Below are 27,500 nucleotides of genomic sequence, written 5' to 3' on the forward strand. Positions count from 1 at the left end.
GCTACAATGTTTTCTGCACATTGTGTTTGAATCTATACACTTTAAGTTTTGTTCAAGGACACATTTTCATCTGATTTCCTTGTGATTCTTATATGGTGGATGTTTGAATCCATGAGCACATCCAAATTAATTTTTACATGTCTTTTATACAAACATCAGATTAAAATCCTCTCTACTGTATCTCCTTTTCTTTTTGGGTACATTTCCTCTAGATTTTTCTTTTTTTTGAGCCATATTTCCCACAGAGAGCAATGTAGAGATCAGAAGGAAGGATCTGTAACCCTCTGACAAAGAAACTGTACAATGTGATAAACATTTTTTAAAAATTGCCCTGTAAACAAATGTTATAAGTGAGTAAACCTTTTGTAAAGGCAGATTGTGAACAGTTATATTGATGCAGCAGCTGTCAGAGGAGCTGCTAGAGGGCCACTGGGGATGTGATGTGACACGGTCGTCACTTTAATTCAGTGTGTTTATTGAAGACAAGGACATAAGCCTTTGTGTTCCCTTAAGACACTTGCTTTCTCCTCCATACTACATTCTAGACCCCCTGCCGAATCTCATTTTGAAATTCATTTTACTTCTCAAGGAAATAAAATCATTGTTTTCTACGAAGAATGGACTTTAAATTGTCTATTAATTTGTTTACGTGGTTGCTGAATTTCCTCTCTGTTGTTCCAAGGCAAATTATGAGGATTTGGGAAGTACTTTGATGGTCACTGTATTATGGTCCCCCATATTTCTGCTTTGAAATAAGTAGCACATAATTTGATTATTATTGACATCACAACATAATTTACCTTAACATTGAATAGTATAATCAGACTTCTTTTATATTCTGTAATAAAGGCTTTTTAAGAAATTTCAATTGGCCTTTCCTTCATTTTGCCAGTATTCTGAGCTCCTTGCTTATTCCTAATGAAATTAGCAATGCAATTGAGTTAAAACTGAGAGGAAACCACAATAAAACTCTTCTAAAAACTTTGCTTTCAACATAGTTTTTTGCAAATTGCATTGCTCCCTCATTTTACCAGGATATCCTCAGCTCTGCTGTTCGGCACTTCGAGCCGGTCACTACCACATTGTCTTTAGTGGATCTTTTGCTATTCTTTTTATGCCACAGCATCATATCCTCCAAGGTGTATGTGATAATGTTCCTCAGGCAAGTAAAGAGAAAATGAAATGTTTTCACAGCAGTGGAGAATTGATGTATTTAAACTTTGGATGAACTAGTTGGTCACTTGATCTGCCATTGTTTTTAGCTACTCTTTTCCATAAGCTTAGCTGTTCATTTTTCTTTATTGATTCATCAAGTAGGAAGTCTACAATTTATTATTCTTACTATGTCAAATGATACCAATACCAAAGGAAAATGCACCAAAGCCCTCTTTCATTGTTATTGCTAAACAAATGTGGTCATAATGTTTTCTACATATTTTGTTTGAATCTATCACTTTATGTTTCATTCAGGAACCATTTTCATCTGATTCTTATATGGATATTATAATCCATGAACATATCCAAATTAATTTCTAACAGTCTTTTATAAAAGCATCCTTTCAAGCAGAGAGCAAGACAGGCAACTGGCCTCTCCCCTGAGTAGAAATGGAGGTGATGGCAGCAATAACTACAAAACACCAAGAAGAAATGAACTAAAGAAGGGCATGAGAGTGGAGAATGATGAGAGCAATCAAAGGAAGCTTTTCTGAAGAAGTAACATCTGAGCAGGAGACTCCGCCTGCAGGAGCTGCAGGAGGAGTCACACAATGAGAAGGCCTGTTCTAGGCAGGGAAACCACACAAAACACCAAGCAAGGAAAGTTCCCAGACAAGAAGAAATCCAAGCCCCCTTCCTAGCCTAGCTTCAAAAGGGGACAGCTTACTAAAGCAGGGACCAAGAGATTCAGGGGCCAGGAGACAGAGGATCAAGAGAGAGTCACACCCACATGCCAGGCCCTTTTATATGACAGATGTGCAGAGGAGAGACCTGGTTGGTTGGTGGACTCAAGATTGACACAGGAGCCTGGAGGTGCCAGCTCACCCAGGTGTGCTAGGCAGAGGAAGAATCATGAAATGTTGGTGCTGAGGAATTGCCTGAAGTTATCTTAGATGAGACTCGAATGAGGTGCAGGTTCTAGTCCTGCCAGGGCAGGCAAGGTGAAGGTGGTATCCATGTTCTCCTCGGGCCTCTGTCCCTGGCTGGCTGCCAGCTAGCTCTTTCTTCTTCACTACCTCTTGTTTTCTCCTGCTTTCATTTTTTAATCTATGAAGAAGACAGACTTGACCCCCTAGGTAGTAACAGTGCTAGAGGGATTTGGATATTCACTGCAAAAATAAAAAAAAATAAACCTACATTCATGAAGCAAATTAAACAAATCAAAACACACAACACATATAATTAGAATGAAAATGACTTCTGTCTTTATATTTGTCAGCAATATAGTTATTTACAAAGAACCATATGAAAATGTAAAAAAGCACATTACATCTTCACATGCCATCTGTGTTAACTGAACAAAGCTCAGTGACATTATTTGCAAATCTGTACTTAATGGTACATAGACATTTTGTGTGGTAAAAAGAAATGTATACAATTTAAAATAAATTACATTACACAATTTACAAAGTAATGATATTAACAAAAATTTCATAGACAGCTGCCTCCTTATTTAAACAAAATAAATATTCAGGTAGTTATATTAACAAAAAATACACACAGGTATTATAATATAAAGACATATTGTAAATTTTATTAAATTATATATTTAAAATGGCAGATACTGATCTCTGTGATAAAAATAGGCAGATAAAAGTGCCAGAAAGGGAATCTAAATGTTTATTTCTAAAAATAAACAATAGATTTCTGGAAGAATGATGGGAAATTTACTGAGGCTTAAAAGTAGATAATGTAGAAACTGTTACAACAAAATGAAAACAATAACACTAAAACACAACAATAAAACCGAGATCCAATTGTATCCTAAACAGAATACAGATTTTGATCACAGACAACACGGCTTCCTTTGTATGATGTCAGGTTAATGGTCTATCTTGACAGAAGCACACACGCATACACACACAAAATAATAAAATAAAACTGCAAAATTAACTATTTGTTAAATATTTGTTTTATTCATTCAGTATTGTAGATACAACTTTCCAGTGTCCCCTCTAGACAACAATCATTGTATCTTACTGCAAAACATCCTTATGATAAAGAACAGTAATTCATTAGCTTGATCCACACTTCAGTTTCAGATGCCTGAATTCCTGGTGCACAGCCAGGACATCTGAGGGTAGGACCAAGGGGACGATTAGTACTGGAACTGGCAGATGTGGCTCTCATACTTAAACTAGACCCACGAGAGTCAGGCCTGCTCTGCAAGATTCTTTATAGAGTTGTTCATGGACTGTCGGCCTTCCAGCACCCTCAGTCTAACAGGGGAAAGAGAACAAAAAACACATTTGAACTTGGCAACACATACAAATAATGAGATCCCAAGTCATTTGGCAACCAGAATTCCTAATTCAAATCCTAAACCCTCCTAGACATGGGCTGTTTTGTGTTCACTATTGAAGACACAGGCCTTCCTTATTGCTTTGTATGGCAGATGTGAACAAAAACTTGATTTGGAGGATTAAGGAATATGAGGGTACTCGACAGTAATGAAGCCAGTGGAAACATTGATATTTTCATCCAAAAGTCCTTTTTTTTTTTTTTACATGCCATTCATGTCTTCTTTATCTTCTTCATTGTTTGAACCCATGCACTCTATTTAAATTGTATACATTCTAAATTATGTTTCAATTTTAATGGGTAGAGCAAATAGGTAAGTTTATTAAAACATTTTTCATCGAAAAACATTGGCATGCTTAGTGGGAGGTTGTTGTGAGGGAAGCAGGCAAGATTATGGACATTGAGAGAAGCAGAAGTAGCACAGGCAAAGAGTATCATGATGATGGGCTGAGGTCATGATGAGTTGTTTGAGGTAAAGAAAAGTGTGTGAGAAGTGTTACTTGCTTACTGTAGGAAGTTTGCAATGCAGTAATATTGCAGTGACTAGGAACTTATAGGCTTTTGTTTAAGCCACTATGACCATTGCCTAAAGATGGGGAAAGGAACAAAAATATAACTCTTCATAGCATATCATTACACACAAGACATGTGGAAAAAGACTAATCACATGTATGAACAAATCTGGAGTAAATATTCAAATGTGGGGCCTCTTGTCTGCTTCCTTTGAATGTCTTAGTGACCAAGGTCTAGATAGGCCATACTCATTTTTATAGTGCTTAACAGAGTTTCTCACATGTGATAATTCAATAAATATTTGTCATGTTGTAAACAATTTGTGCTTTGTTATAAGTACTTAAAGAAATGCTTTTTTTTTTTTAAAAAAACCTCTTTTTCAATTAGCATAAGCTACATTATAATGTCTTCAGAAAGGTTTTGAAATAAGGATTATACTCAGTATACTGAACTTGGCCTTGATGAATAGGAAAACCTATCCCTTTCAAGAGGGATCACACTTTCCAAATGACCTGGGACCCATTATTTGTAAGTATTACCACTTCTATGTAGCTTCTACCAAAGCAGTCCAACAAACTCTTGTAACTGACAGCATTGTCCCTTTTTTAAAACCAAGTAGACTTGCATCCTTATAGAATAATACTTCTTAATCATTTTGAGCTCATAGGCAGCAAAAAGTATCAATAGACAAGTTATAACTATGTTCCCTTGGAATGAACAGAAAAAGTAGGTTGCTATGAAATTCCATTTTTTAACACCCTATGGAATTATAAGAGCATTTTCACAGGATTATAACAACCTCCCATTTTTCCAAACTAGTCAGTTAGCTACATTCCCTTCTTTCACCTTTCTAACAATTTCTCCTGACAATGAGCACCCAGTATGTTCCCCTTTATCAGTGTAGTGCTGTGAAATGCAAACATATTATGAATAGAAACATCTCATGTCTTCATAACATTTTGTAGTTCTTGACCTACTAAATCATTTTATTCTTAACAAGATTGGTAGGAGAGTACTGATTTGTCTTCAGAATTAATCACATTTTGTAATACCTTAAGTATAGCCTTAGTAGGAAAAATATTTTATTATACATAGTGTTGTAAACACTTCATAAGATGGTTACAATTTTCCAAGTAACAAGAATAGATTCTCAAAGTTTTTGGACAAATGGAGCTTAAATTTTATTCAAAGAGAACAACTTGAAGACTACTTGGAAGAACCCTGAGTATAGAGATACATATACAGATAATCATAGTTTGAAATGACAGTATTATTTTTTCTTCCACTTCATCAAAACAGGCGATTTTATGCTTTTACTTGATTAAACCCTTGGTTGACAATAGAACTTTCAATATCCCAATTACCTGTTCTCTTTCATATGACTTTCATTACCTAATAGATAAAGAATAAGGTTGCCACATTTAGTTCTTTTTTCTTCTTTAATGTTTAGAGATACTTTACTAGATTAAGAGAAGGAAAAAGGGGAGATTATTAAGCACCCCTAACTATGAGAAGGCAGAAGGGAGTAAAGCTCCCATATTTAAATTTATTGAAATTATAGAAATACTTTATTTTGGAGAACAATGACATCTTATTCTGAATTCTTTTGTAATCGTTGCAATAAAAGCTACTTAATGGACAGCAGGGGGAGTTCAAACTCCTCTATGTTGTCTATGAAGATATAAAATACCTTGTAACTCAAACCACCTTTTCAGCAAGCAACACAGCTACATTTGAGGTAAAATGATAGGAAACATGATGATCTCCCCTCTCCCAAAGGTCATGGTACTAAATGTTGGTTGAAAACAATATTTGTTATGACAAGTTTCAATTCTTTCTTTTTTCCATAAACAAGAAGTGTGCTAGGATAGATACTGTTCTGCTGTGGCATTCTTAGGTCTTCATCTGAGGGAACAGAGAAATACTTCAGTACAATGGTAGATTCATGATTGTGGGTTTTCTCCTCTGAAAAGAAACATGGGTGGCAGAGGGTAAACTCAATGGAACATAACCATAATGGCACAGCAGTGATGGTACAATGGAGAATTAAAACCACACCTAAAGAGAGGGCAGCTCAGGAAACTAATCATGTGAATGTAGCCTGGTGGCTGTTTGTGTAAAGCAAGTTCTATGTAGCCATGCCTGCTATTTTTCTTGTGTCTCACATTACAAAGTAACAGCATTGTGAGACTGAAATACAAATGGGGATGAAAATATTTACTTTTTTTTTCTCTAATGCAAGCTTTGTCACCCTTGGTCTGGATATTTAGACAAGCCTTAAACAAATAATGATTCTTCTGTTTTTAATTTTAGGTTTTGAAATCATACTGCTTCAGATTTTACCAGTGAGAAAGGAAAAACACTATGGACTATGGAATAGGACCTGCAAGACTTACCTTCAATCCAAACCCAAGAACAAAACCAGGGAAAGAAAATCTAGCACATAATTTTGGTTTCTTTTTGTTACAAAAAAATGTTGACACACTTTTTCTCTATCTGCTCAAAATTAAAAAGACAACGAGTTCTTTTTTTTTTCTTTTCTTTTTTTAAACAATGATAACAAATATAAAAATCTAGCCATTAACAGCCTTCAAAGCTCAATTATAAACCAAGAGGGATCCACCTTTCGGAGGCTGATGCGTTGGAGACTTCAACTCCTAAATTACCACCGTGCTGTCAATTTCACAATGGCTGCTATGATGAGAAAGAGCACAGAGAGCAGGTGAGGCAGTTCCTTCCATCCTGTCACTATCCAGACTGAACTTGACTCTCTTTATATTCAAGAACGTGCTTGTCCCCATGATACTCTTGACACTGTCATCTTCATCCCATTTGAAAAGAGGCAGTTTTGATGGCAATACTGGTCCAGTGCCAATCACACTGCACTAATATAGTGCAAAAATGTGCCTTCCATATAGCAAAAAAGGTATAGGCAACCAGTTTGAAAATTAGGGAAAGTAGAAATGTATTGACACAAACAGATCTGTTTTCCAGACAATCATCACTATCAAATACTGAACTGGAGAACTTTCTTCTAAGACACTAGGCAAGTCCAGCATTCACACATTGGAAAGAGACAAGAAAGTATTTTATGATAAGTCTTCACTTCTGAAATGTAGGCCAGTAAAAGCCATCAACCCCAAAGATGTTTGATTTGTTCAGTGGGTTTTCTGCTTAGTTTAGGGGTTCAATCTGGTTCACTGTTAAAGCTGTTTATTAACAAGTACATACATGACATTATAATGTGTGTCATTCAATCAAGTAGACATGTTTTGCTTAACTATAATAGTACTGTAGAGCTCTTGGTATAAAGTCTTCATGCTAGAAATTTCTGTAGGTTGATACTATAGGCAGTCTTGCATCATGCTTCCCAACTGGCCAATTTCACCACTAATTTTTAGAGATACAAATGGTTTTTCAGTTGGCAGATTTTATAAAAGATCAACCTCTCAAAGATACAACAAGTACTCAACTATGTCTCCCAGAATTCTCAGTGTTGATGGATAATATGTAAGTGGTACTGACTTGAAGTTTCCTAGTGGCAGGAAGATTTTCACTCTTTTTTAAATACTAGCATTCTTAAAAATCAATGTGAATTATAATCCACACAGTTAGGATACTGTCGTCGTGGCCTCTGGATGTCTACCACAAAAGCAGAAAGCCCAAACTGGTTGTTGCCAGAAAGCGTTACATGTCTGCATCTCCATCATAAGCTAAGGTTAAAGGTTTCAGGCGGTTGTTTTGCCGTCTTTGGGGTTTCTTTGGCTTTTTGCTGGAAGAAATTCAGGAAAATTGGGAGAAAGAAAATCAATGTTTAAATTTCAGTTTTATTGTCTTAAATGGGAATAAAAGCTTAACAAAGAGATGTAAATTGCCTGTTTTCCACACTGCCAAATTGAACTTTAGAACATAATTGTTTTTTTTCTTTAATCTCACAGAAAATATTTTAAATAAATATCAGGTATTTTACTACTTCATAGAATAATTTAGCCACATGGAAATTTCTTTGATGCTACCAACAGAAGTGACATTATTGTGCAATCATCTGGTTTTGGCCAAAAACCTTTATAAATAATGCACAATTTATAAATAATACATGTTTACAAATATAATTGAATGAAGGTATTACCATAACCTCTTCCAACAGTGGAAATTCAATAGAAAATGCATATTTCACCACAGTGCATACTTCTTGCTTAATAGTCATGGCTCATTTCCAGGAGTAAGTGGATCAGATACTATAGTTTTTAGGTTAGCTAAGACTAAAGGTCTTTTTTTGTTTGTTTGTTTTAAATTTAGAGTTTCATGTAAACACAGAATCAATGTAGCTCACTGATTCGGCACATTAACTTGCTGTTCTTATGTTACAGGCAAGTAAAAACACTTTCATTGGGATAATGACATCATTAATCCCCTTAGATTTTGAAGTATTTAAACACTCACCAAGCTAGATAAACCATGGAGACAATGAAGATGAGTAAGACAAACGCCCCGGCTGCTACACCATAAACCCAGGTCTTTAGTCTCCCATCTACAAGGAATGATATTAGTCATTAATTTAGATTAGTCTATAGGATTGTCTTAATGAGCAACAATCAGTCATATATGACCAATTGTCTTCAAAACTCAAAATGCATTCTTGCTTAGCACAGTTAAGATTCATGTAAAGATGCTGTTACGAGTTAGTGCTGCATTAAAGGCAAATTAGCAAAGAACACTGAGTGGAAAAACAGCAATTGGCATGTGCATTCAAAAGCTGAGCTTCCATGCTTAAACTCATTGGCATCTTCTCTCACATTCAAGGTGTGTGCATTATGTGTGCAATATGTGTGCACCTCTCCTATTCAATATGTGCGCATTGCTGTATGTGCAGAATCATAATTTCTCATGTATTTCAGGAATGGCATATTATATGAAAATAGAAAAAATAATGCAACTGTAAGAAAGTGTCACAATACAATGTTGACCCTGACAGATGTCTGAAAATGCATCTAGTCATTTTAACAGTTTTGTTCCAGATGAAACATCATTTACATATTTATTTTGAAGTTAATCTTTAAACTAGTATAAATTTACAGTGTACTTTAAGACTGATATGACAAAAACAGCATTTGTAAAGATTATAAATTTCCATACAAAAGAATTTATAAAAAATCCTTTTTCTCTAACTTTCCTGTTATGTGTGATCATAAGACAAGAGATTTTCTAATTTAGGTTTCTGGTACATTCTCTTTGACTTTCTCCATATTTTGCCCTGAATAAATTTTCAAAAGATTCTATTAATGACATTGCCTGCCTTACTTTGATGTGATTTCAACATATATTTCCTGTTGTCTACATAGAATTAAACAGATGATGTTAGTGTGAAAATTGGAGGTTGGGTAAACTGATCCCCAAGGAGACTCTTGCTTATTCAATATCATAAAACCATCAGACAAATTGATACTAGGTATTTATTTTTAGCCTGGAGCTGGGCAAACTTAGAGGCTTATTTGTTGGAGATACACTCACTTAAAAGTCCACATATTCTTTCTTTTTAATGCTGAAGATTAAAAAAAAATTTTTTTTTTTTTTGTTTTTTCGAGGTAGGGTCTCACTCTGGCCCAGACTGACCTGGAATTCACTAGGTAGTCTCAGAGTGGCCTCGAACTCACAGTGATCCTCCTACCTCTGCCTCGCAAGTGCTGGGATTATAGGTGTGTGCCACCATGCTCGGCTAAGATTTAAAATTTTACACATATTTTTGTGTGTGTATGTCTGTAGTATGCATGTATGTACATGGGCTACATGTGCATATGCATGTGTAGGCCAAATATTGAAGTCAGGTGTCTTTCTCAATCACCCTCTACCTTAATGCTTAAGACAGGTTCTTTCATGAATTTATAGCTCATTGACATGTCTAATCTAGCTAGATAGCTTGTCTTGGAGATCACCTGACTTCACTTCACAAGCATGGGCCACCATGCCTGACATTTATGTGGGCTTAGGGTATCCAAACTAAAGTCTTCATGTTTGCATAGCAAGCACTTTATTGAGTGAACCACATCCTGAGCCCTAAAAAGTATCTTTGAGATGAATTTAGAATCAAAAGAGCTATTCTATTATTGGATAATTTTGCTTTGAAAATTTTTTAAGAAATATGCTTTGGGTTTTTTAAACACAAAAGATATCATGTTTGGGGATTGTTCCTTTTTAATATTTTAAATTGTTCCTTTGGGAAAAAGTTTTACAGAAGCTTATATTCTTTTTTTAAATTTATTTTGTTTTTTCAAGTTAGGGTTTCACTCTAGTCCAGGCTGACCTGGAATTCATTATGTAGTCTCGGACAGAAGCTGATATTCTTAAACAACTAATTCTCATATCTGGTGATCTGCTTGGATTCTTAGTTAAGGTCAATGTGTTCATGGCAATTTGCTGGTCTACTTGAGCCCTGATTCCGAGAAGAGCTTTTCATGCGTGTACAGACTTACCAGCTTTACAAAGTAAATTGTTTCCAGCTAGAAACCTAGCAAAAGCAAGGATTGTGGATCCGATGACAATCACCTAGATCTTTAAAATATCTTCAACATTCAGTTTGATTCTTTTATAAGAGATGATATTTTGATTTAATGGGATAGAAAGGGACATGCTGGCTATGCTAATGCTTTCCTTCATTTCTCATATTTCTTTACGGCTGACTATGTGGAGCTTTCCTTTGGCCATGGACTAGTAATTCCTCCAGGTTGGCAAAACTGGTGTGACCCTGGCTGCTTTGTAATTCTGGTATGATACTTTTCGCACATAGTTAATTTTAGAAACAAATACATTATTAAGTCCATTGCAGAAAGAAATCATGCAAAGTAGAAATAACACTTTTTCAGGTCTTCAAGCTTTTGCTTGTGTTGGCCTCACGTTCATTCCTAGATCTAGTAATAGGTATATATTGAATATGACAGTGCTTTCGTCAACCTCCAAGTATGATTTGCTCATGCAGAAAGGAAGGCTCCAAACCTGTCTCTGTGCACTTGCCACTAGTTATTGTGATGAGTGTAAGAGCTCATGCAAATTGATCTAGCAGCTAAGTGCCCCTGGCATAGGTCTAGATCTCTGATGTTTATCATCAAAGCTCAAACAATGGTCTTTCCATGATCAAGCTGAAATCCTCAAATGTCTTTATCTTTGTTCCAGTGGTGAATGACAGCATACTATCTCCCCACCCTAATTCATGTTTTTATTGTTACATTTCTTTATTCAGTGTGTGACTGATTCTACTTGTAACCTTAGAACTGATGTTGAAATGAGTGATGTCAATCCTAAAATATTTTCTCCAAAGAAAGTGAATTCCTTTCTGTAAACTTTGGGTATGAATGCTTTTATGTAAAAGGATAGCAAAACAATCTAATAGAGTTGACCATGTTGGAATAAGTGTGCACTGACGAGCTAATAAATACCAGACCATGTGAAAATGCTTCCTGATTTGTAAAAACAAACAAAACAAAACAAAAACAGCACTTTGACATTGGCAGACTATATCACTGAAAAGTTCTGTATCAAGGCTGTCCAGTCATTTCACCTGGCCCAAATGGCTGTAGAAACCAAGTCCTGCCCCGAACGGCTGGGTTACTGGATGACTGGGTTGGATGCACTGCCCGACTTGTTTTCACATCTCCTCTCTTTTCCTCCATGGTGGGGATCACCACCACGGGGATAAGTGTGCACTGCTCGAGTGTGCTGTTGGAAGACATGACTTCTGTGTATCCTTCTTCACAGCGGCATGTCTTAGCCTGTGGGAGAACAAGGAGGATAATACCAGGCGAGCAAGTTGACCTCTCAATGCACAAGGAACCTACTGGAAAGCTTTAAGGAAGAATTGCTAGGGAATTTATCACATGCAATTTCTTTTTCTACTACCTTAAACAAAATCTTACTTTCTGGATTATACAAAATCATTCTAAAATTAAGAGCATTCAAAATTGTCTACATTATTCCAAAGAAACTACTAAACTTGGAATGTTTTTGTCTCCACGTTGGCAACCAGGAGGACTGGTTGCAGCAGAGACAGTGGGGTGACAAATGACTCAGGTGTCTTTGTCTGTCATAATGAATGTGCACATACCTCGCTACAGTACGAGTGGGGTTGACTACATGGTGGGTTACAAGACCTGTCAGCATCAGGCTGGCTCACCACCAAACAGCCCCCTGCAGAACAGAAAATTATATTTTGATAAATAGCATCTCTCACTGTGATAAAAATACACTGATGTTACAGACATGTATTTGAGTCTTGAATCACTCTGGGAATCCTGAGGATTATTCTGTGAAACGTCTGGTTAACCTTCAATACTTTATTTTAGCAACTTGAGACTTTTATTTTACCCAGGAGCTAGCAGAGTGTTAATACCTTAGTAGGTATTCAATATCCATGTGTCAAAACAATGATTTTTATAGCTGCAATTTTAGAAATACTAGAGGCACATAACCTGTTTCTGACATTAGTGCTATTTTTATTTATTTATTTTATAGCTAAAAGTCTTTCTTGGCTACCTCAAGTGGTAGGTTTTGTCCTTCAAAATAACTTTTCTCAAATTATGTGAGCACCACATAAATGTAATTTGATAAAATATGTTTATTTTTGAAAAATGTCCCTATTCTAGGTAATTCTGAATATTTTGGTGCGTAAAAAGAAAACAGGGCTGGAGAAATGGCTTAGCAGTTAATGTGTTTATCTGTAAAGCCAGAGAACATGGATTCAATTCCCCAAAACTCATATAAGCCAGATGCACAAGGGGACACATGCATCTGGAGTTTGTAGTGGCTAGAGGCCCTGGTTCACCCACTCTCTCTCTCTACCTGCCTATTTCTCTACTTCTTTCCCTCCTTCTCTCTCTTTCACTCTCTCTCAAATAAATAAAAATAAATATAGTTTGCAATGTTTTGTTTGGACTATTTATTATTTGTAAGAAAAGAGAATGAGAGAGAGAGAGAGAGAGGGAGAGGAAAAGAGAGAGAGAATATGAGAATTAGAATGGATACATGCAGCAGGGCCTCTTGTCATTGCAAGTGAACTCAGATACATGAACCATTTTGTGTATCTGGCTTTATGTTGGTACTGGGGAATTGAACCCAGGCATGTAGGCTTTATAAACAACGTCTTTTCAAATAAGTCGTCTCCCAGACCTGTTTGTATTTTTGTTTTTGTTTTTGTTTTTCGAGGTAGGGTCTCACTCTAGCTCAGGCTGACCTGGAATTCACTCGGTAGTCTCAGGGTAGCCTCAAACTCATGGTAATTCTCCTACATCTGTCTCCTGAGTGATGGAATTAAAGGCATGAGCCACCACACCCACCTTGTACTATTAATTTTTTTATGTATATGGCTTTACATGGATACTGAGGAATGAAACTCAGGGTCATTGGTCTTTGCAAGCAAGCACTTTTAACTTCTGAGCCATCTCTCCAGCTCTCTATGCACTATTTTTAAATTTGCCACTGCAGCTATTTTCCTTTTTTGTTTTTCAGATGAGTATAAACTGCACCTAAGTGGTTGTTTGAGTGACACTTTCAGATGCAAATTGTTGTCTTAAAGAAACAGTATTGGTGACATAAAAGGGATTCATAGTATCAAACTACACTGATTCACTTAAACAAAATTCTGACAAAGAAAAATGCTTTCTTCATTTTTAGAACTCATGACCCTCTGGATTCAATCAAAAGTACCCATATTTTTTCAAAAATAACTTATTTTTTTTAAATTAGAGAAAGAGATAAAGAGAGTGAATAGACACAACAGGGCCTCTAGTCACTGTAAACTAACTCCAGACACTTGTGCCACCTTGTTCATCTGGCTTAAATGGGCTCTGGGGAATCAAACCTGGGTTCCCAGGCTTCACAAGCAAGTACCTTAACAGTTAAGTCATCTCTCCAGCCTGAAAGGTGCCCATTTTAAATTATTTGTCTTTCAGTGTTATAGATTCAAAATACTCTTGGCAAAACTGTCATTACAAGTCAAATGCAGCAAAGCATCCATATTATCTATCATGAAACAAATGCAGGGAAAGGAAAGCAGTATCTCAAGTTTCTTATGAAGATAATTCATAATTGAAAATCATGTGATATAGGTGGATAATATCCTCTACCTACAAGCCCTTTTTTCTTTTTATTTTTTTAAGTTTTTATTTATTTATTTATTTATTTGAGAGCGACAGAGAGAAAGAGGAGGAGACCGAGAGAATGGGCATGGCAGGGCCTCCAGCCACTGCAAACAAACTCCAGACGCATGCGCCCCTTGTGCATCTGGCTAACGTGGGTCCTGGGGAATTGAGCCTCGAACTGGGGTCCTTAGGCTTCACAGGCAAGCGCTTAACCACTAAGCCATCTCTCCAGCCCAACAAGCCCTTTTTTCAAAAAGACTTTCTTCTAAGAAATGGAAGAAGAATTACATACAGAATTTATCCTAAGTCATTTATACATTGATTTTTTTAAAAAAAACAATATTTTACTTTTATTTATTTGACAGAAGAGAAAGAGGGAGAAAGAAGGGGGGGGGGAGAGAATGGGCACGCTAGGGCTCCAGCCACTGCAAACAAACTTCAGATGTGTGCACCTTCTTGTGCATTTGGCTTATGTGGTCCTGGGGAATCGAACCTGGGTCCTTTGGCTTTGCAGACGAACACTTTAGCTGCTAAGCCATCCACATTGGCTTTTTGGTACCAGATAGTATTAGAGATAAATAAGTGAACTGAACACTGAGCTTTATTGAAAAACAAAACATTATTTCTACAGGTAAGTCTTTAAAGTGTGGCTTAACTTTACATTGGAAAATATCCTTGATTGCAGTGGGCAAAGGACTATAAGTAATCAGAAGAAAAAGGCAAGTATTGTTTGCATCCATATTTGGAAAAAATGTTCTAACTATAGGAACTTCTGAGGAAACTCTTAAAAAACCTTCCAACTCTAGGAACCTCTGAGGGAACATTCCTTTAAAATCATTGAGAGGATGGTGACTATTCATTTCCAGCCTCAGAGTTGATGGTGACATCTAACACACCTGGCTCAGAGGGTCTATGTTTCCCTGAACAGGTCTTTTCTACCCAGAGCTTAGAACAGGGTTACAGAAGATTATTTGACTTTCTTCTAATGTAACACTGTTGAAAGAGCTGAGAGTTTTCTGGTGTCTTTTCTTTTTCTATCTATGTCCACTGGAGGGTGCTACTCTCAAAGGTTTCTTGATACAGCTTTTTCATGTCAAAAAACGTATCTTCACTAGAATATAATTGGACATTCGGTTCGGGCTTTCACATAAACAAAATAAGTAATTAGGTTAAAATAAATCTAGGGAATTTAAGATTCACTATAGAAATTGATGCTTTTTTCAAGAAGCATATTGATCCCTTTTTCTGTTATTTTACTGTATATGTTACAGTTACATTTATGTGGACATTACTCAAGGGCACCCAAATGCTCACTAGTTTTTCTTCTTGCAGAGGGCTGCAACACCAGCAGCCAGCCAGTAGGTGCCCCTGGGCATCTGACTGTCAATAACTTCCGCTGCCAATAAGCTGTGGAGATTCCTGTCAATTAGTTTCTTAAAAGAAATTGTTTAAGGAGAGGCATTCGATTTTTGGGTCAATGTGTTTGAGGTTAGGCTAGGATTCTGACCTTCACTTCTTTCTAGGATATTTGCAGGTGATTCACTACATATTTGCTTGAAGTTTCTTTTTCCTTTAATGGCCCCTATGGAGCCCTAACCATTTCTGGGATCAGATAAAGAACCTGCAGATTAAAGAAATTCTTTGGTGGAGATATATTTCAAAGTACAATAACAAACCTTCTTTTGGATTTCTTCTTTAGAATTATAAGAATTTGGGAATGGGACATAGTAACTAAATCTCTCAGATGCTCTGGGTTTCATATTTACTAACATGTCTTCCCTATTTAATAAAATTCTCAATTTTAGATTTGTTAATTCAAGGAAATTATTTGCTTTTGTATATTCATACTCCCTTAGTCTGAATGTGTATTACTTTCAGGGCACCCATGCAGAAATAGTCAAAGAGCAATTGTCTTTCTGAGCATGTAGTCAGTTGTGAACATAGAAAATTTCTATGAAAAATTATGAAAAGTACATATAATCATTTATTAGATTTGGAAATATATTTATTTATTTATTTATTTATTGGTTTTTCAAGGTAGGGTCTCACTCTAGCTCAGGCTGACCTGGAATTCACTCTGTATTCTCAGGGTGACTTCGAACTCATGGCAATCCTCCTACCTCTGCCTCCCGAGTGCTGAGATTAAGATGTGTGCCACCACGCCTGACATATTTGGAAATATTTTAAGTTAATAAATTATAGTGGTATTATCAAAGGGACAAGGTAAGGAGAGGGAGAATTTAATACCTTACAAAGTGGAAACAATTTGTCATTGGTCACCACACTTGTATACCACTAGTTTTAAATCTAACAATGTGTTAAAAGTTCCCTCTTTTTTCCTTCAGCATTTTGTATAAGCAACTACAAGTGTGTTATAGGAATACTTCCAGTACAATGGATAATTGAAGGCTTACCTGTTACATTTATGCCATCTGACCTTTGACACCAGACTGTTCTAGAAGATCCCTTCCAAGCACTTGCCATCCACTTGTACTCATAACACTGTCCATCTGCAGGGACAGATAGACATTGACATTCTGGTGCTCAGGACAGTAGTGAATAGAGAGGATTAATAAATCACTTAGAAACAACTGAAAAGTGATATGTCTGGAGGTTGCAATGCAAATATTTTCCTGAAGTTGCAATACAAAAATGAAATTTCTGTGATATATACCTCAATCCCAATCAACTTTTCATGTCTGCTACTCTGCTACCTGCTGGGAACCCAGGCATGTTATTTAATTTTACAGTTTGTTTTGTAAAGCATTATGGAATACGAAAACCCAAACTATTATTTCTGCTGACTATTTATTTGTAAGCTTTGTATCTCATAGAATTTGTACTTAATTGTATTAGTTACATTCCATTTCCTTTCTTAAAGTACAATGTCTTGCGCTGAACCCATAGCTCACTTTTTCACCTTTCCTGTACATATGCAATCATTTGAATCCTTCAATTCTTCTCATAGAACTTTGCTGCTGCATTCCACATAATGTTTGACATGGAATAATCTAGGAATATGGGTTTTGCCTTTATGTATATTTAGGAAGGGATTTCTTATCCAATTGTTATGCCATTGATTTCTAATTTACTCTACTATCACTTACGATGAACAATTGTTTTCCTTGTTTTGAGAATTATTTAATTTATTGCAAACCTCAAGGTTTCTCTACTTTAAAAAACATCTAATGTGTTGTAAACATAGGAGATATTTAATATTGTAAGATAAACTTAATCTAATTCTTAGGTTAAGTCATTGCTTTCTGAGCTGTGAAGATGGCTTAGTGGTAGAAAGTACTTCCTGTGAAAGCTTAACAACCAGAGTGCAGATCACCAGAACACACATCAAACCAATGCATGTGTTGGTAATTCTAGTGCATCAACAACAATACAAAGTGAAGTTTGGAGAATCCCAAAGCTCAGAGGCCTGCTAATCTAACATTTAGAGCACCAAATAACAAGTTTAAAGACAATGATTTACCTCCTGAAGTTGTCCTCTGATCTGTACATGTGCACTGTGGGACACACACATGACCATACAGTGCATTTAATTTTCATTTTAAGTGTTCTCAACATCATAAGCCTAATCCAATTTGTTAGCATAAAGGTGGTATTTTAACTCTTACCTACTATTTATTATATGTCATATTTCTTAACTGTTTCGGAACACAAATGGGAATTTGAATCTTACATTATATCCTAGATATCAAGTCATTTGTAATGGTTAAGTCCTCTTTATGCCCAGCCTGTGACATTCAAGATGTGGTGCATTGAAAATATTGAATGAATGGTTCTCTCTCTCTATATATGACATACATTGACATAAATATATATGAATGTATTTAAAGTCAAATTATATTAAATTTAACATTGTTAATTCTTACCGATGACTTATTTATCAATTTCTGAAAATATGGTAAAATGTATAACTTAATTGTACAGTTTTATTCACTATTTAACTTAAACAAATGGAAAATAATGCTAGATCCACGTATGATTATTGTTATAAGTATAAAATTAATGTGCTCTTAATTATCTCAGCTTCTATAAGCTTATATGATTAGGAAATATTTTAAAAGTATTATGATAGATGAAAAGATTTTTCTCCCTCTGAATATTTATAATCCACAGTTTTACTCTTTACTCTCAAACACAGTAGAAACTTAGCAAATCTTTTCATAAAAATTCTTTATCTTTGTACTTTGCTGTTAGCACAAACTGCAAATGAATAGGTTTCATGAATTCTAGCACTCACCATCACATGATTTAGTTTCTAACATCTGCTCTGGACATAGATGTTGGTTTTCTAGTTCTTGTATGATCACTGCTCTGGACCGAACCTGTATTCCACCAAAGCCTAGATCTTCACCATTCACACATGTCAGCTGACATAGGCTCCATGAAGACCAGTCATTCAAATAACAGTCACCTGCAAGAAACAGTATGGCAATTTGTACCCATGCCTCTAGACATTAGTGTGGTTACATTCATTTTAATTCTACCTTCACTGGTCCACATTTATAGGTGTGTTAATTGAACATAATATTTAACAGATTTGACTAAACATCTAATTTATGTGCAATTTTACAAATTTGTACAAATGCTATTTTTTTTGTTTTGCTTTACTAATTATTTTATAACCACAATAAACTAGTACAGAGGATGCCCTGTACAGACACAGTAAAGATTCAAATGAGGCGTTCCCTTAGCCAGGGTGGGGATTTCAGTCTCTGGTATCGGAGTTTCGGCTGCAGTCCTTATTTTGGATGGATCACTGGGTGCTTGGCAGTCCTCGCCTTTAACCAGATTTGAACAGAAGAAATGGCCACCTGATCCAGGTAAAAGTAGATGAAGTGTTTGGTTTCGTGTGTCACATAGCTCCCCAAGTTCCGCCCCACTATGCAGTGCCAGGTGGGGTTGTACTTCTTGTCAAACTCCTTCTTGATGTGGGCCGCAATGTCCTCTAAGGTGTATTTCTCCAGCGCCTGAGTTACGCAGTCCACCGAGTCCTGTTGCAGCTCTTCCGACGTGTCTGCATTTTTGATCACCGCCTTACGGTCGCACATGGTTGGGTACCGAGGAGCCGGGGCTGCCCGACTGCAGTGGTCTCCTGGGGGAGGTGCCGAGGATGAGGCTCAAGGCCGAGAGGAGACGCCGTTGCTAGCGAAGCAGTGGCGCATCTAACAAATGCTATTATTTTTATGAATGGCTATTATTGGATTTGGAATTGCTCAATGCTATAAACATAAATTATGGCATGAAGGAGTTTCTCCACAATTATTAATTCCTAAGAGATAGCCAACCGTCTATTTAATATTTTATTTATTTATTTATTTGATAGAGAGAAAGAGGAAAATTATATATATATATATTTAGAGAGAGAGAGAGAGAGAGAGAGAATGTGCATACCAGGGCCTCTAGACACAGGTGCCACCTTGTGAATCTGGCTTACATGGGTACTGGGGACTCAAACCTGTGTCCTTAGGCTTCGCAGACAAGCACTATAATCACAAAGCAATTACTCCAGCCTGTAGCCAGCTTTTTTTTGCTTTATTTTAAAAAATAATTTTATGAAATAGTGTGAGGTCATAACTGATTTCAGGCCAGTGTTGGGGACAGCAAATGGCACACATGAATTGGTGAATCATCAGAATGTTCTTATTTGCAACTGTGCAAAGATCTAAACAGCAACACTTTGTCTAGGCATGGAAAGTCAGACTAGATTCATGGGAATATTAACACAATTTCTACTTTCTTAAGAAAATGTTAAGTGGACCTCACACAATTCTAGCCAATAAGGGCACCAGGAATACAGAAGATTTCCAGAACTTCATCTTCCAAAATGAAACTATGTTTCTTGTCAGATATTTTATTTTTTTTATAATTTTATTTATTTTTTATCCAAAAGTAGATAAACATTTGTATTTATGCCAATCATTAAAAAACTTAGAAATCTAGTCTGTGGTTCAAAATACTGGGTTATTTTATTTACTGTCTTGTTCAATTTTACTCAGCTTATCTTAACAATAACAGGGTGTCATTATTATCATTTCAAATTATTTGACTATTATGGAATAAACATGTGGATAAATGAGTGAGTAATGAATACTTTCTACTTTAAATTGCCATAACTCATATGCTTTTACATGGAAATATTTTATGATCATTTTTTTTGCCAAATCTTTGTTTTACAATTATTTTCAAATTAAAACATTTTAAAAGAAATTTTTATAATAATAATTAAATTGGGAGAATAGAAAGTTTCAATCTGGAAATAAAATGTAAGTAATTTACTTCCAGATTTGTTCACTTTTAGTCTACTAATGAACTCTTACCCTAATATCTTTCCCAAAGACGGATTTTCTAACATACTTTGACCTAAAAATTTCTGTACAATTCTCTGTATTAAACTCAAAGTATTATCATATCCTGTCTTCCAATTATTTCTATGCTATTTTATACATAACATTTGATTTCTACATTTTGTATCATGCACCCCTTGTGCCCAACATTAAATCTGAGTGACCTCATTCAATATTTTCTTCCATATAATTATCTTGTCTTTATTATTATTATTTTTTTGAGGTACAGGGGATGAAACCCTGGGTCTCATATATACCAGGTTAGCATTCTAACCACTGAATTACATCTCTAACCTTCCTTTGCCTTTCTAATGATAGACAATCTGCTTTCTTCATTTTAAATTCTTCACTGATTCTCTATTATTTTATACTTGATGTTTTAAATATAATATATGTAGGTGTGAATTTGTTGTTGACCCTGCTCAGGAATCAGAGTAAGCTTTCATTGAAAGGCCTTAAATCTTTCTTCAGCCATTATGTATTTTAAACATTGCCTCTTTCTTAGTCTCTATTCCTTCCTTGAAATTCAAAATAGATTATGCTCCATCCTTATTTTCTCACCTTCACTTCAAACTTTCCTTCTCAATCCTAAATATAAGGCCATAGGTACCACACCTACACATATTAACATTCGAGAAGGGTATTAGGAAAGGCTTATGGGACTGGAACACATACCCCTGCAGTTGTGAGCAATGCCCCATGGATCCATACTTATGGTACTAAGGTGTTTGGACCAATATTACTTGAAGAGATTATTTACATCCCTTAACGTGTCCTCCATGTGCAACCTCTTCTTAATGCTAGTCCTAGAAGAAATATCCAAACACAAGTTCTCTTTTGTGGTTACCTGGGCAGGGCTGTGTGCAGCTTTCCTCCAGAACTGTTTTCCTGTTACCATCTACAATGGGCTCCAGATCGGCACAGAACTCCTCATCCACGGCTTTGCTGAAGTCATCAACTGAGCCATCACTCACTACACAAGAAATGTTCCTTGTTCTGGTCCCTTCTCCACACTGGGCTTCCTGGAATGGAGGAAGAAATAACTAATTAGAAAAAGAAAAATACTTCATTAGAGAGCAAATGGCTTACAGTCATCTTTGTACCACTGATTATGATTTATGAACAGTTAGAGAAGCATTTGAAACCCTAGGGAAGAAGCACTATAGGGCACAAGCTATAAAATATACACAGAACAATTTGTTTGATTTCTAGCTAAAGACAGGCAAATAAACTTTCATTAAGATGAATCAGTCTCTAAATGAACTTAAGAGTGATCAAAATGAAGTATTTGTGAAATGGCAAAGTCAACTTGAATCTCTAGAGGAAACCCACAATTTGCAAACTCTAAAATATTTTGAAATGCAAGTCTCTGAACACATTCACACAACTTCCTGAGCTGTAGTACCTGCACTTGGCATGGGGACCACTGGCCATATTGCCATCGATAGCATGGCTTCACTGGGCAAGGCTTGGATTGTTCCACCAGGGAGGGGCAGGGTCTCCCATCACCCTGAAAGGGTTGAGTCACAGCTCGTCTTCGGGTCATTTTTCCTTTAAGAGATAGGAAATGTTGCAACTTCAGTGGGATGTCAGAGTTGTGCAAGTAAATATGTCCTTTGGAGAAATCATCATAGATATGTCTCCTGAGCAGACTGGGGCAGAAGCAATGCTCACAGCTTTGGAAAGGAAGACAATGAAATCAACCGTTCTGAAGATCATTTGATATGACTTAGAGCAAGAGACACATTGTGTATGTCTTGACCTCTAGGCTAATGGGAATTCCAATACAAACCCACCTGAGAGGCCACATGTTTGGGAACATTCTGACCAAGGGGACCAGTCAGAAAGCTGACAATTCACAGGGCATTCCACCACGCAGGATGTGTTCATCTGCCAGTTCTTCTCCAGGCCGAGCTGAAAGAACAGGGAAAATGACCATAGTGTACTCTCAATGGGGAATGGAACAAGGAGGGAGAACGATGAGGAAGGGAAGAGAGGAGCAGAGGGCAAGAATGACATAAATTTACTACTAAGAATATAAAATGGCTTATCTCAGTACAGTAGGAGGCAAGACCAGAGAATGAATGTATTGGAGGATACAATGACTGTACACTTATGTATTGTCTGATTATTTTCTTTCTTTCTTTCTTTCTTTCTTTCTTTCTTTCTTTCTTTCTTTCTTTCTTTTGTTCTTTCCTCCCTCCCTCCCTCCCTCCCTCCCTCCCTCCCTCCCTCCCTCCCTCTTTCTTTCCTTCTTTCTTTCTTTCTTTCTTTCTTTCTTTCTTTCTTTCTTTCTTTCTTTCTTTCTTTCCTTCTTTCTTTTTGTTTTTGAGGTAGGACCTCACTTTGACCCAGGCTGACCTGGAATTCAATATGTAGTCTCAGGGTGGTCTCGAACTCACAGAGATCCTCCTACCTCTGCTTCCCGAGTGCTAGGATTAAAGGTGTGCCCCACCACGCCCAGCTGTCTGGTCATTTTCAATAAGTAACAAAGATAGTATATTTAAACTACAAATTGTGTAAATTTCCCTACATAAAAACAAATTGGGATAAATACAATCACTGTACTATTTCCAAATATTGTCATTAACATGTTGACTTATAATTATATATTTAGAATATCAACCTTTAATTTTACCTGTACAAGTTAAATTGCAAAATAAAAGAGAAAGATTTTAAAATGTGTAAGAACAAAAGGTGCTGGAAAATAGAAAATGCCAGTTTTGTGGCTGTTCTGTAGCTCCGTGTTCACCCTGGTCACTCACAAGGCCCTTAGTTAATCGCCTGCACCAATAACTAAATAACTGATCAAATAACCACCCAACCAGCTAACTACTAAGTAACTAACTAAATGAAATATAAAAATAAGTGACTTTTTCTTTGTTTGCATATTGGGACAGTCTTTGCATATAGCATAAAGTGGCTTGATGTAACCAAGACTGGCTTTGAACTTATGATTCTCTTGGTCTTGTCTAAGTTGAGATTCAAAATATGTACCACCATATGTACCTAGAACTGTCATTTTTTTCTCAAATGGAAATGTGAGACCTTAGAAATATTTTGACGATATGTTTTTTATGCATTTTTACAAATATTTTCTCTTCTAAACTTGACCTCACCAGCTAATTGTGGGATAACTCAGATATTTTGGTGCTTAGCTTCTCATAGACAGTAACATACCATTTAATTGCTATTTGATAATAGCTTATGATTTACATATTTTATTTTAAAAATATAAAGAGTTCCAAATAAATATACCATGTTCCAATATTTAAGGTCTAAAGTACAAATTGGCTTTAAAATAAGAGACTTTAAGGGCTGGAGCTATGGCTTAGTGATTAGGGCGATTGCATGTGAAGCCTAGGGAGCCAGGTTTGATTCCCCATGTAAGTCAGATGCACAAGGTGGCGCATGCAACTGCAATTCATTTGCAGTGGCTGGAGGCCATGACACATCCACTCTCTCTCTATCTGCCTCTCTCTCTCTCTCTCTCTCTCACACACAATAAGTAAGTAAATGAATAAAATATTTAAAAAAATAAAATTTAAGATTTTTTGAAAATAAATATTTTTAATGGTTACTGTTGGAATCGTCAAGACCTTTTTATATGTGCATGAATGAAAAATTTATTTTTTCTCATGAAATAGCATAAGAAGATAGCAAGAAAAAATATTTATGAAACATAATGCTGTGGCTTAAGTATAGTTTTGTAAGTTATGCAGTGAGAAGATCAAATAACATTTGTATAATACAACCCTTGACAGACTTCCCTATACCCTATGCTAGAAATACCTCACAGACTGAGTATTTTGGGGTGAAAAAGTTTACCATAATACTGAAACATGCCTCATGTAGATTCTTGAGTCATGGGAGGTTGTGGAGATAGGAATCTTGGTGGTGATACGATGAAAGTAAAGTGTTACATTTAAGATACATGGAAGAATTTTGAATCATAGAATTCAACTATTAATGACTTCTTTAGTGAGCAAAGGATGACATCTGCTTACCAATATTTTCATTATCCATTAGCTTTTTAAATCTTTGAGTACATTACTCCTTACATTTATTTTATCTGCTAATCTGCCATCTATCTGTCTATCTATGTATCTATCTATCTACCCATCCATCTATCATCTTTCATCAATTTAGCCATCCATCTAAATATATGAGTCCAAGTTAATGAAAATGAATCCATTCAGCATTTGCAGAACAGGAATGAAGAAACACTGACTATCAGTTTAGTAAATATCTCAGAAACACCAAAGGTAAAAACACACTTCATAAATGCTACTGGATTCAGCCCTAATTTTCCTCTTTGTTGGACAGTAATGACACATTTCTCTGTGGCTATTAGAAAAACAGTGAGAGTTACCTACTGCTGCTGGACTGAATGCAGGGTTTGCACCTGCATTAGTAGGTAGGCAGTCCATCCACCATTAACAAAGATAGCCCAGCTGTTCTTGCAGACTGTACCCATAGGGATGGATAAAACAGCATGTGAGCTGTCTAATTTTCACAGAGACTATCACTGTTCTCTTTCAAAGACAGTGTTTGCTAGAATGTTAGGATCTGAATCCTCAATTGTCATGGCAGTATTGAAATATTATACTACTTTTAATCAATGATAAACTTATCTTGGCTCTTATATATAAAAACTGGTTATGTCTCAAGGCTTTACTCATATTTAATTTAAGAAATCCAGTATCTTTTATACCTTTGTCTTGGCTTATATGCAGGAGTCTAACATTAGTCTTAAGGATTTGGATTCAGATCCTAAGAAGCTCTAACAGTTACATACTTTTCTCTTGTTCTGGTCAGGAGGACATTTCTAAGTGCATTTGCAAAGATAAACCACATAGTTAGCTCGAAGCAGTTTAAAGAATACTGTCCATCAAGACTATTTTTATAGTATGATTCACTCACAGAAATGCTGTTTTAAAGCAATTACATAGCTTAAATGGTATTTGTTTCAAAATCAGAATGGTTCACGTATGAAATTTAACTTATTTTAATTGAAGGCATGAATGGATTAAGTCATGTTCAAGATTACAATGGAGGCATTTATTAACCACATAACTTGATGTTCTCAGCATACCTGCAAGTTCTGCTCTCATGAATAGCCACACAAAGAACTTAAATCACATGTACTTGATAAGGATACCAAGTGGATTAAAATATTTCCTGTGAGAGTTTTCCTGTGCTAGTTGGGTCAGCTCTGTGGGGCTCATAGTAATCCCCACAATGTGTACATTGAACTTGGGATACCCTTGCCTGATAATCTTTTAATGACTGTGTATAAGCTCCTTTTTGTTTGTTCCTTATCTATTGGTGTTTGCTTATTTGGTTTCAGGCTGGCCCATAGATCTCATATACACATGGAGTCAAACTTGTCTGGAATGTGAGTGCCTTTTTGGTATGGCAGTTAGACACAATTATTATATTATGTGCAGGGTCATAAAAATGAAGAACAGTTAACAACTGTTTCATTCCTTTTAAGGAATTAGTAATATCTAGAGATGATGATATTTGCTAGACAATTAAGAATAAATTACAGTCCTCTGTACATTAAAGATAATTGTGATAGACTCCATTTCTTGTTTAAAGCTCTCTTATCCAGACCCAAGACCTGAGTACTTGAACTTTCAAAGCTGGGTATTAGATACTAATACCAAAATCTGCTATGAAACCATGTGCGATCAATGTTTAGTAACAGAGAGAATAAATGATGAGTCTTGGCAGGTGTCCCAGGCTCTATACCAAATTCACATAGAATTACAAAAGATGATGAGTGGTCTGATTAAGATTTATTGCCTTTATTCACTTTGATTGCTTATTGTTTCCCAAGCATGTCTCTCAGAATAGGCTAATTAGCATACCTTTGGGCTCTAAGCAGAACAAAATACAGGAAATTACACGTGGAAATCAGTAGTGCTAGATACCATTTCTTTTAAGAGAGCTCTAAACAGCCCATGAGTGGTGCTGCAAAACATCTGCTAGCAATGAGCTGCAAGGGGCACAGGTCACTTGGTTCAATGTGAATGGAAATTAGTAGGGGAGGTATAACACAGCACCCACCAACCTCTTCACAATATTTCAGGTCAACGGACTTGCCATCACTTCGAACACAATCCAACATCCTTGTTTTAATGCCGTTTCCACAAACTGCCTTCTCACTTAGCTGACACGTACTCCAGTCTGAAAGGAAGAGCCATCAGAACAGAAGGCTATGCATGGAACAGATTTCAGATGAAACTCTGATGACCTGAATCCCATACTTAATTCACAACTGCTTCCTAAGCCCCACAATCAATCATCCCACATGCAGAGCATATGGGTCCCAGCTTTGAACATATCAGGAGTCAAATGGAATTGCTGGGGTTGCACATAGCTGCAGGGATTATTCTTACACGCAGATGTCTACTTGACAAGCTTGATGGCTAGCCATTTGGTGATATTGCAAAAACGGCTTTGGTCTACAGATCAATGTCATTTAGGAACTGTTTTTTTTTTTTTTTGAGGAAAATCTAAAGTTTTAGCATTTTGTCTTTGTTTAGCAAAATAGTCATAATTTCAATAGCATTCTATGTACCTATATTCAAATAAAATACCATGCTTTGCATTTATCACCCATAGCTAGAATGCTTTAAAATAATAACTTATTTATTTCACAAATAACTTTGGTATATTTATTTCATTCTCTTATTTTATATATCATCTGTTTCTGTAGGAAAACATAGCATGTCCCAGAGTACTTTGATTTCTTTGCATCATGAATGCAAATTGAAGAAAAATGCAAAAGAAACAAGAGCCAAAGACTGTTATGTGTTTTTGTTTAATAAGTCGCTCTTTTCTCAGTGTCATTACTTGGGAAAATTCCCAACGTTAGCTTTGATGCTTCTCCAAATCACATGCCTTGATGATAGTCAGTGAATTTTAAATCAAATGGAATTTACAATAAGCCTGTTTTTACTAAATAATGCTC

At 36.1% G+C, this 27,500-nt stretch overlaps 1 protein-coding gene and 1 pseudogene across 4 annotated transcripts in view; both read right to left on the minus strand.

The window, feature by feature from the left end:
• Window positions 1–3,109: 3,109 nt before the first annotated feature.
• Window positions 3,110–27,500, minus strand: part of Thsd7a (thrombospondin type 1 domain containing 7A) — a 399,007-nt gene continuing 374,616 nt past the window's right edge. Inside the window, exons 19-29 of one of the 4 annotated variants that reach the window (XR_006639374.1) lie at window positions 26,598–26,713; window positions 22,315–22,432; window positions 21,924–22,069; window positions 21,366–21,540; window positions 18,412–18,585; window positions 16,571–16,666; window positions 12,125–12,207; window positions 11,582–11,792; window positions 8,473–8,560; window positions 6,653–7,801; window positions 3,110–3,434 (exon numbers count right to left, since the gene is read on the minus strand). Coding sequence is in view for 1 of the 4 variants with exons in the window: in XM_004671591.3 (XP_004671648.2) it covers window positions 7,717–7,801; window positions 8,473–8,560; window positions 11,582–11,792; window positions 12,125–12,207; window positions 16,571–16,666; window positions 18,412–18,585; window positions 21,366–21,540; window positions 21,924–22,069; window positions 22,315–22,432; window positions 26,598–26,713 (1,292 nt within the window). In the remaining 3 variants the exon portion in view is untranslated. Of the gene's footprint in view, window positions 7,802–8,472; window positions 8,561–11,581; window positions 11,793–12,124; window positions 12,208–16,570; window positions 16,667–18,411; window positions 18,586–21,365; window positions 21,541–21,923; window positions 22,070–22,314; window positions 22,433–26,597; window positions 26,714–27,500 lie in introns of all 4 variants that reach the window. The other 3 variants (XR_006639373.1, XR_006639372.1, XM_004671591.3) reach the window with 3 other exon arrangements.
• LOC101594737 lies at window positions 18,955–19,308 on the minus strand (annotated as a pseudogene).

The sequence above is a fragment of the Jaculus jaculus genome, chromosome 10 (genome assembly GCF_020740685.1).
Source record: "Jaculus jaculus isolate mJacJac1 chromosome 10, mJacJac1.mat.Y.cur, whole genome shotgun sequence".
Lineage (NCBI taxonomy): Eukaryota > Metazoa > Chordata > Mammalia > Rodentia > Dipodidae > Jaculus > Jaculus jaculus.